The sequence below is a fragment of the Telopea speciosissima genome, chromosome 5, assembly GCF_018873765.1.
Source record: "Telopea speciosissima isolate NSW1024214 ecotype Mountain lineage chromosome 5, Tspe_v1, whole genome shotgun sequence".
NCBI classification, from domain to species: Eukaryota; Viridiplantae; Streptophyta; class Magnoliopsida; order Proteales; family Proteaceae; genus Telopea; species Telopea speciosissima.
In genome coordinates this window covers 20,887,929-20,905,457 of record NC_057920.1, presented here as the reverse complement: position 1 = coordinate 20,905,457, position 17,529 = coordinate 20,887,929, and the positions used below count along the sequence as shown (strand labels likewise).

The 17,529-nt window shown below is 42.8% G+C and overlaps 1 protein-coding gene across 1 annotated transcript in view; it reads right to left on the bottom strand.

The window, feature by feature from the left end:
• LOC122662145 (probable galacturonosyltransferase 3) overlaps positions 1 to 17,529 on the bottom strand; it is a 56,186-nt gene that overhangs the window by 26,441 nt on the left and 12,216 nt on the right. Inside the window, exons 2-3 of the mRNA XM_043857710.1 lie at positions 9,868 to 9,920; positions 9,648 to 9,708 (exon numbers count right to left, since the gene is read on the bottom strand). Of these exons, the coding sequence (XP_043713645.1) occupies positions 9,648 to 9,708; positions 9,868 to 9,920 (114 nt within the window). The remainder of the gene's footprint in view (positions 1 to 9,647; positions 9,709 to 9,867; positions 9,921 to 17,529) is intronic.

Here is a 17,529-nt window from a genome sequence, read left to right as displayed (position 1 = left end):
TAAACCATTATTTTATTATTTTTGAAATAACGATACATACCGAGACGTCTCGATACGTATCGGCAACTTAAAAACCACATGGGCCCAAGTCTTCTCAAAACAGAAAACTCGAGCAGGAGCAGGCTAGCAAAAAAAAACAGTTCCAGCTTTGAGAAACCATAAAAAAACATCTTTAAACTTGGTTTTTGCCAAAGATTTGTTGAGGGCTTTGATTCCTTTGCCAAAAACGATCCTAAAGGAGGTGAAATCTCATCATTTGCTGCATCTAACAGCCCACATTCGAAATCAAAAGGTGTTCTTGAAGGGCAAGGTAGGTTTTTTGAAAAAAACTTGATTCTTTTGTTTAAATCTTTGATTTTTGGTATTTTTTTTGTTATGATTCAAAGGGAATATGTTGAACTAACTTAGTATTGCATTCTTTGTATACATTTACAAAGATTTGAGTTCAAAATCCATGTTTCTTTGCATTTTTTACCTAAAACCGAAAATTGCTTCTTTAAAATGATTTTTTTTTTTTTTTCTTCTAAAATTTAAAACAAATGCTAATGTATATAATATATGTACTATATTATGTATAGATCTATCACATTCCAAGAAGATTATATATTTACCCTAAAATCTATCACAATAGTCACTCCTATTGTTGAAGACCCTTACAGACATGACTTTGATCCACCCCGACATTCTTCATGGCAATTGAGTGACTTTACATGTAAGAAATTTCATCTTTTAATCTTTTATAACAATTTCAACGAGCCGCACTTGTCTGGTTATTGATTATTCACAATTCTCAATATATATGCATGATATATGACACAAATTGCTTGTTTATATTGTTTTTATTGTCCAAAAGTGTATTTTCATGTGTATTTTGATCATTTTCATGCGTTTCTGCACCGATCGATACGTATATCCGATACGATACGATACGATACGATACGATACGTCTCTTAAAATCGCCCGACCGATACGATACCCGATACCGATACTTAAATCCTTGCTTGTACCTATTCTAGAATGTTCTCTGTTATATTATAAATAATGTTGGGCTATGATCACATTGATCAAGCCAGTATTCTCGGAATTCCACATGGTATCAGAGCCAAAAATATTTCGGGGATATGGGAAGTAAAATTTTTTCGATTTTTTCTCTCTTCTTCCTTTTCTTTTTCGTCATCCTGCCCTAAAACCACCCACCGCCAGCCCCTCCACCACTTCCGCCAGCCACCGCCAACTCTTCACCGCCTCCGCCAGCTACCGTCGATGACCGCAGGCCCTCTCCCTTCCTCCCGCAACCTCCGCAAGTCCCTCCCTCCTTTTCCGCCACCTCTACACACCTGGGGGGGCTTCCACCTTGTTCGATTTTTTTAAAAATCCTTTGGTGGTGAGTTGACTCCCACCAAGGGTTCCTTTTTTCCCCTATACATGTTATGATTTTTTTTGGGGATTTGTCTTTGCCAATTTTTCTCCAGCCACCATGCCTGACGAGTCAGAGATCACGACTGCTTCAACTGGTTCTGAAGATTCCAACCAACGGGACTTTGTTCCCTTTTCGGTGAATCCCACAAAGTTGAATGGCAGCAATTATCTTCTGTGGTCTCGTTCCTATTTATTTGCTATTGGTTCCCGTGGGCTCTTTGGTTATATCACGGGCACTAAGGTCAGGCCTACAGAGGCTGGATCGGCTCAAGATCGATGGATGAATTTCAATTTTTGGTGCTGTCCTATTTGGTTAATTCCATGGACCAGACCATTGCTGGTCGTTATCTGCTCCTTGACACCGCTGCAAAAATTTGGAAGACAGCTCGTGACACATACTCTCAGGTTGGGAATGCAGCCCAATGCTATGAACTCCGTTAGAAGCTCCATACTACCAAGCAGCTGGAGTTGTCTCTGTCCCAATATTACAATACCATGTGCACACTGTGGCAGGAACTGGATTTTTTGGGCACATTTAAGGCTACCACGGATGTTGACGCTACAGCCTTCAGGAAGTGGGAGGATGGTTTACGACTGTTGATTTTTTGGCCGGCCTAAACATTAAATTTGATAACATCAGGTCCAATATTTTGAATCGGGATCCTCTTCCCTCTTTGGAACAGGCCTACGCCATACTTTTGGCTGAGGACACGAGGCACACTGCCATGGTTCATCCTGTCACTCAGGAACGATCAACCCTTGTTTCTGGTTCTCAATCTTCCAGTGGAAATTCCTCTCGTCCTCCTCCTACTGATCAGCCAACTAGTGATCGCCCACCTATTAAATGCGATCATTGTGGGAAGGACTGGCACATCAAGGATCGATGTTGGAAGCTTCATGGTCGTCCTGCGGATACTCGTGGGCGTGGAAAGGGGGGGTTCCAATCGGCCCAGTAACCCTCCTGCTAATTAGGCTGCTATGAAGATCAATCTGAACAGTCTCTTTCCTCTGTAATGGCTGAGTTGCAGAATCTGCGGGATATGGTGCATCGCTTGGACACATCTTCTTCGGCATCTGTATCTCCTTCCATGGCCGCTTCGGCTTTGGCTCTACTTGCTCCTTCCAATGCACCTTCTTCCACAGGTATTTCTTTTGGTGGGAATTGCACCTCGGTCATGCCTGATTCTTGGGTTATTGACTCGGAGGCAACCGACCATATGATAGGTTCTTCCTCTGTTTTTACCACATATAATCCTCTTTCAGGCCAGTCAAAGGTTCGGGTTGCTAATGGGTCTCTTTCTTCTATTTCTGGGAAGGGATCCGTTCAGTGCACCTCCTCTCACTCTTTCCTCTGTTTTACATGTTCCTAAGTTTACTACTAACTTGTTGTCCATTAGTAGTCTAACTAAGGATTTAAACTTGCAAAGTAATATTTTTTCCAACTCATTGTTTATTTCAGGATTTGGAAACGGACAGTACGATTGCATGTGGTAAGGTGGTTGGTGGTCTGTACGTGCTTGAGGGTTCCCTGACAGCATTGACATCACAGCCGGCATCTTCTACTTTTGATTATGCATTGCTTGAGTTGAATAATTGGCATCACCGTTTGGGCCATTCCCCGATTAGGGTTTTATCTGTGATTTATTTCCTAGTCTGGTGAAACAATGTAATAAACACAATTTTTTTTGTGATGCTTGCATTTTAGCAAAGCAAACTCGGAGTATTTTTCCTATTTCAGCTAATAGAAGTTTGAGTCCTTTTGGTTTAATTCATTTTGATGTTTGGGGCCCTGCCCGTTGTGTTTCTACATCTGGGTTTAGATGGTTTGTCACATTTATCGATTGTTTTAGCCAAACGACTTGGGTATATTTGATGCATAGCAAGAGTAATCTGTTCAACTGTTTTATGTTATTCCACAAAATGGTCCAAACGCAGTTTGATGCTAAGGTGAAGATTCTTCGCTCAGCTAATGGCAAGGAATATATGGATGGTGCTTTCCGTTCCTATTTGGACAGCCATGGGATCATACACCAGACTTCTTATGTTGATACACCCGCTCAAAATGGAGTGGCTGAAGGCAAGAACAAACATCTACTGGAGGTAGCTCATTCCCTTATGTTCACCATGTCTGTCCCTCCTCGTTTCTGGGGTGATGTCGTGCTTACAGCTACTTACCTCATCAATCGCCTTCCATCTCGTGTCTTGGGTGGCCGCTGTCCCTTGGATATGTTGGTTAGAAAATTCACTTTTGTGGTGCCCTCAAGAGTGTTTGGCTGTGTTGTGTTTGCACGAAATCACTACGTCCATGGTTAGCTTGATCCCAGAGGATTACGGTGCATTTTTCTTAGTTACTCATCAACTCAGAAGGGCTATAAATGCTACCATCCTCCTACAAGAAAGGTGTTGGTCACCATGGATGTTGTCTTTTGGGAGTCAGAGGCTTACTTTTCACCACCGGTACCTCTGCAGGGGGAGACTCAAAGTAATGAAGAGGTCCCGCTGATTGCTCCTTTAGATGTTGAGATACCAACCATTGAAGATGTTTCTATTGAACTAGAGGATGGAGTTACAAGTCAAGAACAAGAAGTGGGACAGATTGAGCAACAGGTGCAGGGGGAGAGACTTGTGAAGCAGAAATACACTCAGGGGATTGATTTTCCCACAGATGGTCCTCGATACAAAGAGAAAGAAACCACCACCGCTGCACCACCTATGCAATCGGCATCTGTTCCTACTCCAAATCTTGCTCCTAATCATACTTCTGGTAAGCACCTTCTTGATCCTAGTCTTGATTTACCCATTGCTGTTTGTAAACAAAAAAGAAGTTGCACTCAGCATCCTATCTCAAACTTTGTGTCCTACAACTCTCTAACTCCTGCCTTTCATACTTTCATATCCTCTTTGACCTCTGTCTCTATCCCTAACACTTGGCAGGAAGCAATAGCCGAACCAAAATGGAAGGAGGCAATGAATGAAGAAATGCTTGCCCCTGCGGAAAATCAGACCTGGGATTTGGTAAGTCCTCACATGGGAAGAGGCCTGTTGGTTGTAAATGGGTTTTTGTTGTGAAGCACAAGGCTAATGGTTCTGTGGAGAGATACAAGAATAGATTGGTCACCAAAGGGTTCACTCAAACCCAAGGAATCGATTATCAAGAGACTTTTGCTCCTGTAGCGAAGATGAATACTGTACGGGTCATCATTTCTTGTGTTGTGAATCAAGGATGGGAACTCCAACAACTCGATGTGAAGAATGCCTTCCTACATGGAGACTTGGAAGAAGATGTCTACATGGAGATACCCTCGGGTTTTACCTCTTCAGAGACTCGGGGGAAAGTGTGCAAGTTAAAGAAGGCCCTAAATGGTCTGAAGCAGTTCCCAAGGGCTTGGTTTGGCCAATTCCACAAGGCTATGATCCCGTATGGGTATAAGCAAAGTAATGCAAACCACACATTGTTTGTTAAGAGAGTGGGACAGCAAAGCAAGTTACCCTTTTGATTGTCTATGTTGTTGACATGGTAATCACAGGCAGTGATGCACATGAGATTCAGAAGCTGAAAGCTTATTTGGGCACAGAGTTTGAAGTCAAAGATTTGAGCAAATTGAGGTACTTCCTAGGGATTGAGGTTGCCTATTCAGCTAAGGGCATAACTCTCTCTCAAAGGAAATATACCTTGGATTTATTGAAAGAAACAGGGATGCTTGGGTGTAAACCAGCAGATACCCCTCTGGAGCCCAACACACATTTGAAGAGTAAGGAAGGTTAGCCAGTGGACAAAGGCAGCTATCAGAGGTTAGTGGGTCGATTGATTTACCTCTCACATACCCGGCTAGACATCACATTTGCTGTAAGCCTTGTCAGCCAATACATGCATGATCCTCACTCTTCTCACTTGGAAGCAGCATACAGAATTCTCCGTTACCTCAAATCAGCTCCGGGGAAAGGAGTATTGTTCTCTCCATAGAGCCATCTCCGGATAGAAGCGTACACTAATGCAAATTGAGCTGGCAGTCCTGATGATAGGAAGTCCACATCTGGATATTGCACATTTGTTGGAGGTAACCTAACTACTTGGAGAAGCAAAAAGCAAGCTGTTGTGGCTCGATCTAGTGCTGAAGCTGAATTCCGAGCTATGGTACAAGGTATTTGTGAGCTTCTTTGACTCAAAGAGCTTCTTCAAGATTTGGGGATGAGTGTTGATCTTCCTATGCGACTCTACTGTGACAGCAAGTCAGCAATCAGCATGCTCACAACCCGGTCCAACATGATCGGACCAAACATGTTGAGATTGATCGGCACTTCATCAAAGAGAAGCTGGAACTAGGAAATATTTGTATTCCATTTATTCAGTCTAGTAAACAGATGGCTGATATCCTTACCAAAGGAATCAGTACAAAATTGTTTTTTCCTATTGTTAGCAAGTTGGGCATGTTTAATATGCATGCACCAACTTGAGGGGGAGTGTTGTAATATGGGCCCAAGGTTAAATCTGTCCTAGGGGTATTTTTGTCCTTGTACCTATTCTAGAATGTTGCCTGTTATATTATAAATAAAGGCTGGACTATGATCATGCCCATAATCTGGCTGCTGACCGTTTGGCCCTTTGGAATGATCTCTCTCTCTCCTTAAAGCTGGGATGGATTCCCTCCCTTGGGGAATGGGTGGCGACTTCAACGTTGTCAGATTCCAATCTGAAAAAATTGGAGGTCGTCCCCTCAATCTTCCTTCTGTCAATGCCTTCAATGACTGTATCGAGGATCTCAGCATTGATGACCTTAGATGGTCAGGTTCTCCTCTCACTTGGCATAATCGGCGAGTGGGCACTGACCGAATTGCTTGCAAGCTCGATCGGCTCCTTGTCAATGAATCCTGGCTCTCCACCTTTCCCCATTCCCACGCCAATTTCCTCCTCCAGGGTTTATCTGATCATTGTCCCTGGCACCCTGCCACCTTCTTATTCAATCATACTCCTCCTTCGGTCCCAAGCCGTTTAAATTTTTTGATATGTGGACCTCCCACCCACTCTTCCTCCCCAGTCCCCACCTTTCTCCAAGCGTGGTGCCCTCCTGTCTTCTGCCCCTCCCTTCCTCTTATTGCCTTTGCTAGAAAGCTCCGCCACACCAAATCTGCTCTCAAGCTTTGGAACCTGTCCACTTTTGGTAATATTCCTTCCCGACTTTCCTCTTACCGGTCCGATTTACCCGAGTTCAATCCGGGCTCCAATCGGATCCGCTCCTCCTTGAGCTGGCTTTGGAAGAAAAAAAGCTCTCTGAGGAACTTTTCTCTCTTTCTCTCCAAGAAGAAAGCTTCTTACGCCAAAAAATTCAGAATCAAATGGCTGAAGCTAGGAGACTCTAATTCGGCGTTTTTCCATCGTTCCTTGCTAGCCAGGATGAATTCCAACTCTATTACCCAGCTCCTCGCTAGTGACGGTACCCTCATCTCTTCCGTCTTTGACATCAAGGCAGAAGCAGCCTCATTCTTCTCCTCCCTCTTTAATCCCATCCTTGCCCCCCTCCCCCATTCCCCCGAACCTCATTAATAAGTTTGTTCCCCCCTCCTTGACAGACTTCCTTCTGGCTATTCCCTCTGATGATGAGATCTCCAAAGCTATTCTCTCCCACAAATCCAACAAAGCTCCTGGTCTGGTTGGTTTTAGTATGGGCTTCTTCCTCAGTTGCTGGGACTCCATCTAAGGAGATCTCTTTAAAGCTATTCGTACCTTCTTCTTTAAACCCAGCCAGCTTGCCCATTTCAACCATACCTTCCTCTGTCTCATCCCCAAAAAGGATGGAGCCGCCTCCTTCTGATTTCAAACCTATCACCCTTTGCAACCTTCTCTACAAGTTCATTGCTAAAATCCTTGCCAATAGGATTAAGTTGTCATCCCCTCCCTGATCAGCCCCAATCAATCCGCCTTCATCTCTGGGAGAAGTATTGCGGATAACATTATTCTCTGTTCAGAGATTGTGCGAGGTTTCGATCGTAAATCTCATTCGCCCACTACCCTTATGAAGATTGATCTCCACAAAGCCTTTGATTCCCTCCGCTGGGACTTCATCTGTGATGCGCTCTCTCAAATGGGCTTCCTCCCTGCTTTCGTCCGTTGGATCTTCGCCTGCATCTCCTCTCCCTCCTACTCTGTCCTAGTTAATGGTTCCCCTGCCAAATTTTTCCATTCCAAAGTCGGTATCCGCCAAGGCTGCCCCCTCTCCCCCTTTCTTTTCTCCCTGGAAGTCCTTTCTCGGAGTCTCCAATCCAAAACGGATCTCCACCTTATCTCCCCCATCCCCAAATGCAAGCATCTCAACCTCACCCACCTGGCTTTTGCAGACGATCTCATGATTTTCTCAAAAGCCTCCCCCTCCTCTATCTCCGCCATCATGTCTTCCCTCCACCTTTTTTAAGTCCTCTCCGGCCTTCGTATCAACCTTCTCAAATCCAAAATTTTCCCTGGCCGGCATCCCTGACTCTGACAAAGATGCTCTCCTGCGTCATACTGGCTTCTCTATTGAAGCCCTCCCTGTCAAGAACTTGGGCCTTCCTCTCATCCTTGCTAGGCTCTCCAGTCACCACTGCACCCCTATGCTCGACAATATTCGCAAGCGTCTCCAGCTTTGGAAAGGCAAACTCCTCTCCTATGCGGGAAGGCTTGAATGCATCAGATTGGTCCTCCAATCATCCTACACGTACTGGTGCGGCATCTTTGGCATCCCCAAATCCACTATCAGAGCCATGGAGAACCTTTTCTGTGCCTTCCTCTGGAAACGGAAAGAAGCCTCCAAAGTTCTGCATCCAATCAGTTGGAAATCCATTTGCCTTCCTAAGGCTAAAGGGGGCTTAGGCATTTGCCGCATCTGGGATTCCAATACTGCAGGAATCCTAAAGCTTATCTGGAAAATCTCCTCTAGGCATGACTCCATTTGGGTCTATTCTCATCTCCTAAAAAATGACTCCATCTGGATTGTTCCCATCTACTCAGACTCCTCTTGGGTTTGGCTAAAGATTCTTCTCCTTCGCCCTCTTGCCCTTAGAGCTACCTCTACGGTCGTTGTTGATGGATCTCTAACCTCTCTTTGGCTCGACCCCTGGCACCCCCTTGGAATTCTCTATAATGTCTTTGGTCCTAGAACGATCTACTCCTCTGGCATCCCCAAATCTGCCCCCTTATCCTCCATCATCTCTCTTGGCTCTTGGCTTCCTCCCTCCCCTCCCATCCCTATCCTCTCTCAGATCTGGCCCACTCTCCCGCCCCTAGCCCCCTCTCCCCCAGCTCTCAAGGATAAGGTTGTCTGGCTCCCCTCCCCCACTGGCTACTTTAGCTTTAGTTCGGCTTGGAATTTTGTTCGCAACCCTAGCCCCCCCGTCCCTTGGCACAACCTAGTCTGGTTCAAAGGCCTCATCCCTCGTCATAGCCTTACGGCCTGGAGATCGCTTTACCTTTGCCTCTCGACCCAAGACTTCCTCCTTCACCGAAACATCCCTGTCTCCCCCTACTGCATTTTTTGTTGGAATGTTTTTGAGGACACTGCCCACCTTTTCTGTGCTTGTACCTTTACTTCTACCATCTGGAAAAAAGCCCTCCTATCCATTTGGCCTCACAGCAAGAGACACTTACCTTTTGATAGAGAATGCCTCTGGATGATCACGACCTACAAAGGCAGCACCCTCTGTGATATGGTTGGAAAGCTGGTTTTTGGCTCTACCGTTCATCACATTTGGATGGGGAGGAATCTTAGGAGATGGACTTCCAAGTCTAGATCTATTGACTTGATTTTCAAAGACATCTCTTTCGATGTCTCCTCTAAGCTCAGTACCTTACCCCATAGTTCTTTTATTGACACCCCAAGGAACAGGCACATTGTTGTTACCTGGGGTTTAGACCTCTCTCTTTTGCGGCCTCCCCTTTCTAGGATGGCCTGATTTTGCTCTCCCCCCCCCCCTCCTCTCTTCCCTCACCGCTCTCCTTGTATATCCCCCCCCCCCTTTTTCCCCCCTGCCCCCTCCTGGGGTTTGGTAATATATTTATTCACCAAAAAAAAAGAAAACTATTGTAGATTTCCCCAGGATTTCAAATCACTCCCCAGTAAAAATCTCAAACATTGATTAAGAGTTAGAAGACATAAGGTTAAAAGTCAAAAGGAAAACAGATAAAGTTCACATAGATTGGAAGTAAAGGAGACAGCGTTCCATTTATTCAATACTAAGGAGGAAGGAGGCATTGAAACCTTTCTATCACTGTATTGCACAGAGTCATGTAGCGGCTGGTAATCTTTGAGTTCCCTTCGACTGGAGGAAGCAAGCACAGCTCATAATTAATAGGGAATTAAAAGGTAGAATATCAATATTTATTGCTACAAACCAAGACCTAGAAGATTAAACATAAAAAGTACTTTAGCATGAGATGAACATGAGTCCATAAATAGATGCACTTTTGAGTGATCATACCTCAATGGTGTATCTAGCATATATGCACTAACTGGAGTCACAAGGAACGTAACCTACATGATGAATTCGGAAATATAAGTTTATATTCTCAAAAAGAAAAATTAGAATTGTCACACATCTTAAAAGGGAAGCACAAGATAAGTTATAAAAAAAATACCAAGGTGGAAAGCTTAAAATGGATAACAGATGGCTATATAAGAAAGCATTCAGACATGTATAATCTAAATCAATAAATTTGTTCTGATGAGTTTCTGGAAACCTAAGGTTGCTAGGCTCAGAAATCCAATGAAACCAGAATTGTAGTGACAGGTATAGAAACCAGAATTCAAGAGATCTATAAAAACAGATAAACCAAGGTTCTGGTTTTATCCAAAATCTGGTTGAAGGTCAATTATAGGGAGAAGAATGGTTTCCCAAAGTATGGTTCAAATCTGATGGACAGATCTGAAGTTATAGGTTAATCCTACGGGGTAGGATTCTAGAAACAGAGTTCAAGAACAGTATTAAATAACAGCAAGTTCAGAGATCTTAACATAGTAGCACTAATGATCTGAACTAATAAATAAATAATACTATGAAACTGTAACAGCAAGCAGCAACCAGAACTTGAAAACAGAATTTAGAACTAGTTGAGTGAAATCAGACTAGAAATAGGATTTTAAGGAATCAGTTCAAAGTTGAGATTTTGAAAAAGCAGGGTACTTTCGTACAAAAACCTAAAGGTTAATGTGAAATCAGATTTGAATTCCAGTGGTTAAAAGTTGAGTTTCAAGGAATTCCATGTTGGAATAGGAATTCAAGAAAGTTGAAGAAAAACTGGGTTTTATGCATAGATCAGATCCAGAACATTATTGGTAGACCCTGTTCTATCTCCTATGTCGTAGGTGCATTATACAGATGCCGGATTTGGCCATTTGCATCGTGGATGTAAGCACACTGCTGAACCACGTACATCTCTGTCTTGTGATTGTGCATGTGTATTCTGCTTTGGCATATTATTTGCTGCAGAATGGTTTGTGTATGTGGATGGGGTATGTTATGTGCGTCTGGTGATAGCCCCAGCTAGTGATAGTCGTATGTGTTTGTTGCAGGATGATTTGTATGTTATGTACACATGGTAGACCTAGCCACATGGTTGTGAGTGCATGTGGTTGTGAGGTGTGTATATCTGGATATGTGTGTGTGCCTTGTGCTTGAGTGCCAGTGACTGCTTACAAGTGACTTGTGGAGAAAAACGAGTTGGGATTGAATTTTGGGTACCACTGATTCACCCACCCTCTCAGTGGCCATCTCAGTTTAACAATTGGTATCAGAGCTCAGTCCCATTCATTGGCTATGTTACAATATCAAAAACCTTGTAACCAGATTAGAGAGAGAGAGAGAAGAGAAAGAAAGAAACAAAGCTGTCCAAAGAGGAGAGGACAGCCTACGGCAAGAATAGAATAACTTGTTGCAGGACTGCTCCCTCATATATATATATATATTATTGAATCATAAAATAAACAAAGTACAAAGGACATAACTACCCCTGTACCGCACGACACTGTTCACGTGAACAGTGTCACAGCCCACACTGTTCAAGATACTGTTCATGTGAACAGTGTCACAGCCCATAAGAACAATTTACCCCTGGAAGCTCAACACTCACCCTCAAGCTGGAGCATATATATCACCCATGCTCAGCTTGTTACAATACTGACGAAAATTAGAAGCAAACAAGGACTTAGTGAACACATCAACAAGTTGATCTGATGAAGAAACAAAGGGAGTCTCAATCAGTTTCTTCAATATTGCACTACAAACAAAGTGACAATCCACTTCAATATGCTTGGTTCTCTCATGAAAGACAGGGTTACTAGCAATGTAGACGGCTGCTTGGTTGTCACAATACATCTTCATAGGTGTTGGCACACGAAAACCCATCTCAAGAAGTAAAGATCGAATCCACATCAACTCAGCAATAGTATGAGCCATGGCTCTGTACTAGTGTACTCTGCCTCAGCACTAGACCTGTCAATGGTGGTCTGTTTCAATATAAAAAACCTTGTAACCAGATTAGAGAGAGAAGAGAAGAGAAGAGGAGGAGAAACAAAGCTGTCCAAAGAGGAGAGGCCAGCCTGCGGCAAGAATAGAATAACTTGCCGCAGGACTGCTCCCTCATATATATATATTATTGAATCATAAAATAAACAAAGTACAAAGGACACAACTACCCATGTACCCCACGACACTGTTCACGTGAACAGTGTCACAGCCCATAAGACCAATTTACCCCTGGAAGCTCAACAGGCTAAATCAGCTGAGGGAGATCCGACAGTGTTGGAGATGGCATTAGTTGAAGGTTTGAGCATGTCTTCTACTATGACACTGGAAGATAATGGACAAAACTTTGCAATATGAAAGAACAGAATGGAATCATATATTGACAGTTTGAGCTATGATGTATGGGAAGCTGCTATGAAAGGTTCAAAGAAGAACTCCAAGTTTGACTCTAAGGCTAGAAAGGCAATTTTGAGTGAACTGGTTGACAGTGTGAGGGTCAAGGTCAGTGCATGCAAGTCAGCAATGGATGTGCGGAACAAACAACAGAGTCTTTATGAATAAGTCAAACATCAAGGTTAGGCAGTCAGCCAGTGAAAATTCTACATCAGAGGCATTTTATAGATTAACAGATGATTGCTCTTGCAGTCATTTAGAAGGAGGAAGAAATGGACCATCTTCTATAATTTTTGGTGAAAAGGAACATCATTTGATGAATGAGCTTGATGAAGAATATGATATTGACGAAATACAGGCATGGGTTGATTGGGAAGGAGAGCTGATTACAGCTTTGGATGGATTGAGCTTGGAAAGAAAAAAAAAAAAAATACTCAAGAGTTACTTCAAGAGATCTCAAAAATGCAAATGAGATCATCTCGAGGCTTGAGGTCTAAGTGAAGGAGTTCAAACTCATCACTGAAGAACTAGAGGCTCAAGTAATTAGAAGAGATGAAAGGTGCAACAATCTTGAGGAAGAGAGTCAGAGACCACTGTACTGAGGCATGGTTGTCGGAGTTGAAGGAGTCAAACATTCACCATTTGGCAGCAGAAAGGAGTGACTCAGTAGTTGAAGCACTTGAAGTCTAGCTCAACAAGCAAAGTAAGACTTGCAGCAACTAGGAGGATGAGATCACAACCTTGAAGTTACAGATGTCAGATATGAGTCGAGAGTTGTGTTGTCTTTGGAAGTTTGAAGAAGTATCTAATAATTTTGCAACAAAGATCAGAGTCTTGCAGACACAACTATCAAAGAAGAACCAATCATGCACTCCACATATGGCCAATGAGACATGTAGACAGCCAAGTCTGCAACCATTAGCTTGTGTACGTTGTGAGTCTTACTGTGAACATCAGGTCTGACCTGAAGCTTTCCACCAGACAGTTTCAGCCATTTAGTGGGATTTCATCTCTTGTTATTTTGTGTGACCACCAGTTGGGTTCAAGAGGGTAGGAGATTGCGAATCATGCCCTGAGTTTCTAAGGATTTGGACTCAAAGAAAGAGGGTCCGATTGAGTCTTCTATTCATGGGGAGTTTGAAGCTTGTGAAGATGTACCAAATCCATTACCTGCTGCCCAACCTGTTCCTGTTCAAGGAGGACCTTTTTTGGATGTAGTTCAGGGGGAGGAACCTACTCCTGGCTCTGTTAGAAGACAGGTTGAAAAACTTCAGGGAAGACTTGATCGACCAGACCTTCGCGTTTCCACTCGAACCTCTAAAAAGCAAGTTGAACCACCACCCCTGCGGCACCTTTACTCATCCCATCGCCATCTCTTGAACCAGAGCCTACTAGTCCGGCTGGTAAGTCTTCTTCTCTTGAATTACCTATTGCTGCCCGTAAAGGTGTTCGATCATGCACCCAACATCCTATATCTCATGTTGTTTCTTATGATTCTTGTTAAGATCTATCGTTTTATGTTTACCATATTCTGGGGGTATTTTAGTCCTGTTTATGTTTCTAGTTATTTCTATTGTCTTAGGCGTATTTTGGGGTAATTGATTGTATTTTAATTATTGCTGAGATTATAAATAAGACTCCCCTCCCCACAATTTGATTAATCACAAATCGTGGGAGAGTTTCATACTCTCTATCGATCTCTCTCTTCTCCTTCTCTTTGTTCTCTATTTTCTTCTTCTTCTTCTTTGTTCTTTACTGCAGATTAGCCTAGGGTTCTGTTCTGTTACACGGTATCAGAGCCCTAAGTCTGATCCACAGTCCTCCTTGGTGTTGCGGTTTTGAATCCTTCTCCTTCTCCTTGCTCTCTTGCCGTGGTCCACAGCAACCAAATGCTGTATTCTCTTGTCTGACCCCTAGTCATACACTAATCGACTAGGGTTCCCTGATATTCTGAAGACTGATCGTGTTTTGCACCTGCTGCTGTCCAAGATTACTGCAAATTGAACTGGTGTTTATTTTCATCTGAGAAATCGATTTCTCAAAACCCTGTGAAATCGATTTTTTCTCTTCTCCTGGGAATTCTTCTTCACATTGGCTGCTGGTTTGGGGATCTTTATTCTCTTTATTTTGGTGATTATTTACACCAACAATTGGTCACATATTGGGCTGTTTTAGCCTCCTCTGCAGATTGTCGATTTTTACCCTAATCAGGGTCTTGGCTGGAATCGATTTAGTGCCTTATTCCCCTTTATTGCTGGCTGTTGCTGCTCTCTATCTATCCCAGGAATTATTTCACAGTTTTTACTTGGTCTCATGGCTGAATCTAAGCCTCCTACAGACAACTTCAATATTCAGATTACTACCATTAAGTTAAATGGTGCCTCCAACTACCTTCTTTGGTCTCAAGCCTTTGAAGTTTATGTTACTGCTCGCTGGAAGATATCTTATCTCACTATGACACCACCAGCTCCTACTGATGACAAATATGATGATTGGAAGGCAGAAAATGCCACCCTTCTGTGTTGGCTTTGGAATAGCATGGAACCTTCCATTGCCTCTAATGTTATGTTTCATAAAACTGCCAAGGGAGTTTGGGAAGAACTCAAGGAGAGCTATTCTCAAGATACCAATCTGTCCCGAATTTAAGATTTGTATGAGAGGTTTTTCTCTTTCAAGCAAGAAGGAAAGTCTCTTGGCGAATATTACAATTCACTGAAGGGGATGTGGGAAGAACTCAATGTGTACCAGCCTATATCTACTAATGCCTCTGTGATTAAATCCCAACAATCTGAATTTTTGGTTGTTAAATTGCTCTCTGGATTGGACTCTGATCTTCAATCCGTCAAGAGCCAATTACTGGCTGGTGAGAAGATTCCATCTATGAATGAAGCATATTGTCGAATCCAGAGAGTTGTTTCTCCTACGGTGGTGAAATCTGATTCAGCCCCTGTCTCTAAAGAAAATTCTGCCCTCTTCACTTCTACTGGAGGGCGTGGTCGTGGTGGTGGTACCTCTTCTCGAGGTCGTGGTTTTGGATCTGGTCGTGGACGTGGGGCTGGTTCTAGTAGTCGTGGAACTGGTTCTCACCTTGCTGGTTCGTCTTCTGGTGATAGTGGTTCTCGATGGTGCTCTCATTGTGGTCGTCCTAACTACACTATTGACAAGTGTTGGCTGAAACATGGCAAACCACAATGGGCACGAGAGCAGTTTGCAAACGCTGCAGTTTCTGATGGAGCGGCTGATTCTGTGCATCCTCCTGACACTACACATGGGTCTTCCACCGATAGTGGTAGTTCCTCCAATGACCTAGTTTCTCAGCTCTTACAACGCGTTCAGCAACTTGAGGCATCTTCATCTACATCTACAGCTGTTCTTGCTCATCCAGGTACATCCACTGCATGTCTTGCCTCCTCACCTTCTCCGTGGGTCATTAACTCCGGTGCCTCCTCCCACATGACTGGTAAGCCCAATTTATTTTCCTCATTTACTCAGTCTGCTGTCCCATCTCGGATTTCTATTGCCGATGGGTCCTTTATACCTGTTACTGGCAAGGTTTAAAGTATCGGTATCGGGTATCATATCGGTTGGGTGATTTTAAGAGACGTAGTGTATCGTTTCGAAGATACGTATCGAACAATACAGCTACGCATAAAAATGATCAAAATACACATGGAAATATACTTTTGGAACAAAAAATAATATAAATAAGCAATATATAATAAGTGCCATGCATAAAACCTAAAATGGTGAATAATGTATAACCAAACAAGTGCATTAAATTGAAATTGTTATAAGAGATGAGGTATCTTACATGTTGTAATCGTTTATAGCCATGAAGAGTATTGGATGATTCAAAGGATGATGTTGTAGCACTCTTTGATTCGTTTTTTTAGTTTAAAAGTGTGTAAAACCAAGATTAAATGCAAGATTTTAGACTCTTGGTTGAGAGTTTTCCTTCATTTATTTGTTAGATTAGGAGTTGTATTGAGCCTGTGAGTGAAAATGGCCTTTTTATGGAATGTCTCGATGGTATCGGTACGTATCGGTATGTATCGGTGTGTATCGGTATGTATTGGTAATGTATCGGTATGTATCGAGCCGTATCGACAGATACGCATCGATATGTATCGATACGTATTAAACCACCCACAGAACCCTTTACTGGATGTATCGATGGTATCCATAAGTATCGGTCGTATCGTATCGGCCCGTATCGGTCGATACAATTCGAGACAATTCATTTTTTTTTGAAAAGGGAGACGTATCGGTATGTATCGTATCGGTATCGACCGATACCGATACGTATCGATCCGTATCGTATCGTATCGTATCGGTCGATACTTTAAACCATGGTTACTGGTCATGGGGACATCCCCTTATCTTCAGTTTTTTCTTTATCTGATGTTCTTCATGTACCTAAGCTTCCTCTTAATCTTCTATCTGTTAGTCAATTAACTAAGACTTTGAATTGTTGTATAACCTTTCATCCTTCTCATTGTGTCATTCAGGATCTTGCAACAAAGACGAAAATTGGTGGCGGGCATGAGAAGGGTGGCCTCTATTATTTTGATTTGGCATCTACTTCTACGGCAGCGGTTGCTACTTCTTCTAGTGTGTCTCCGTTACATTGGCATTATCGGCTAGGACATCCTTCATTATCCAAGCTGCGTCATCTTGTTCCTAGCTGCAAATCTGTCTCCCGCATTGAGTATGAAGCTTGTGAGCTTGGCAAGCATCATCGTACTGTGTTTCCTTTGAGTCCAGAGTCTAGGAGTACTTCTTTGTTTCAATTAGTTCATTCTGATATTTGGGGTCCTTGTGGGGTCAAGAGTCGGTTAGGTTTTTCTTATTTTGTTAGTTTTATTGATGATCATTCTCGTATGACATGGCTGTACCTCTTGAAAGATCAATCTGAATTTGTATCTACTTTCAAACAGTTTTATAATGAAATTCGTGTTCAATTTGGTGTTCATTTGAAAATTTTGCGCACTGACAATGCCCTAGAAATAATCCAACGTGAGGTTTCCTCCTTTTGTTCTGACAATGGCATCCTTCATCAAACTAGTTGCTCCTACACACTGCAGCAAAATGGTGTGGCAGAGCGCAAAAACCGCCATTTGTTAGACATTACTAGGTCATTGATGTTTCATATGAATGTCCCTAAGTTCTATTAGGCAGATGCGGTATTAACAGCTTGTTTCTTAATTAATCGTATGCCTTCCTCTA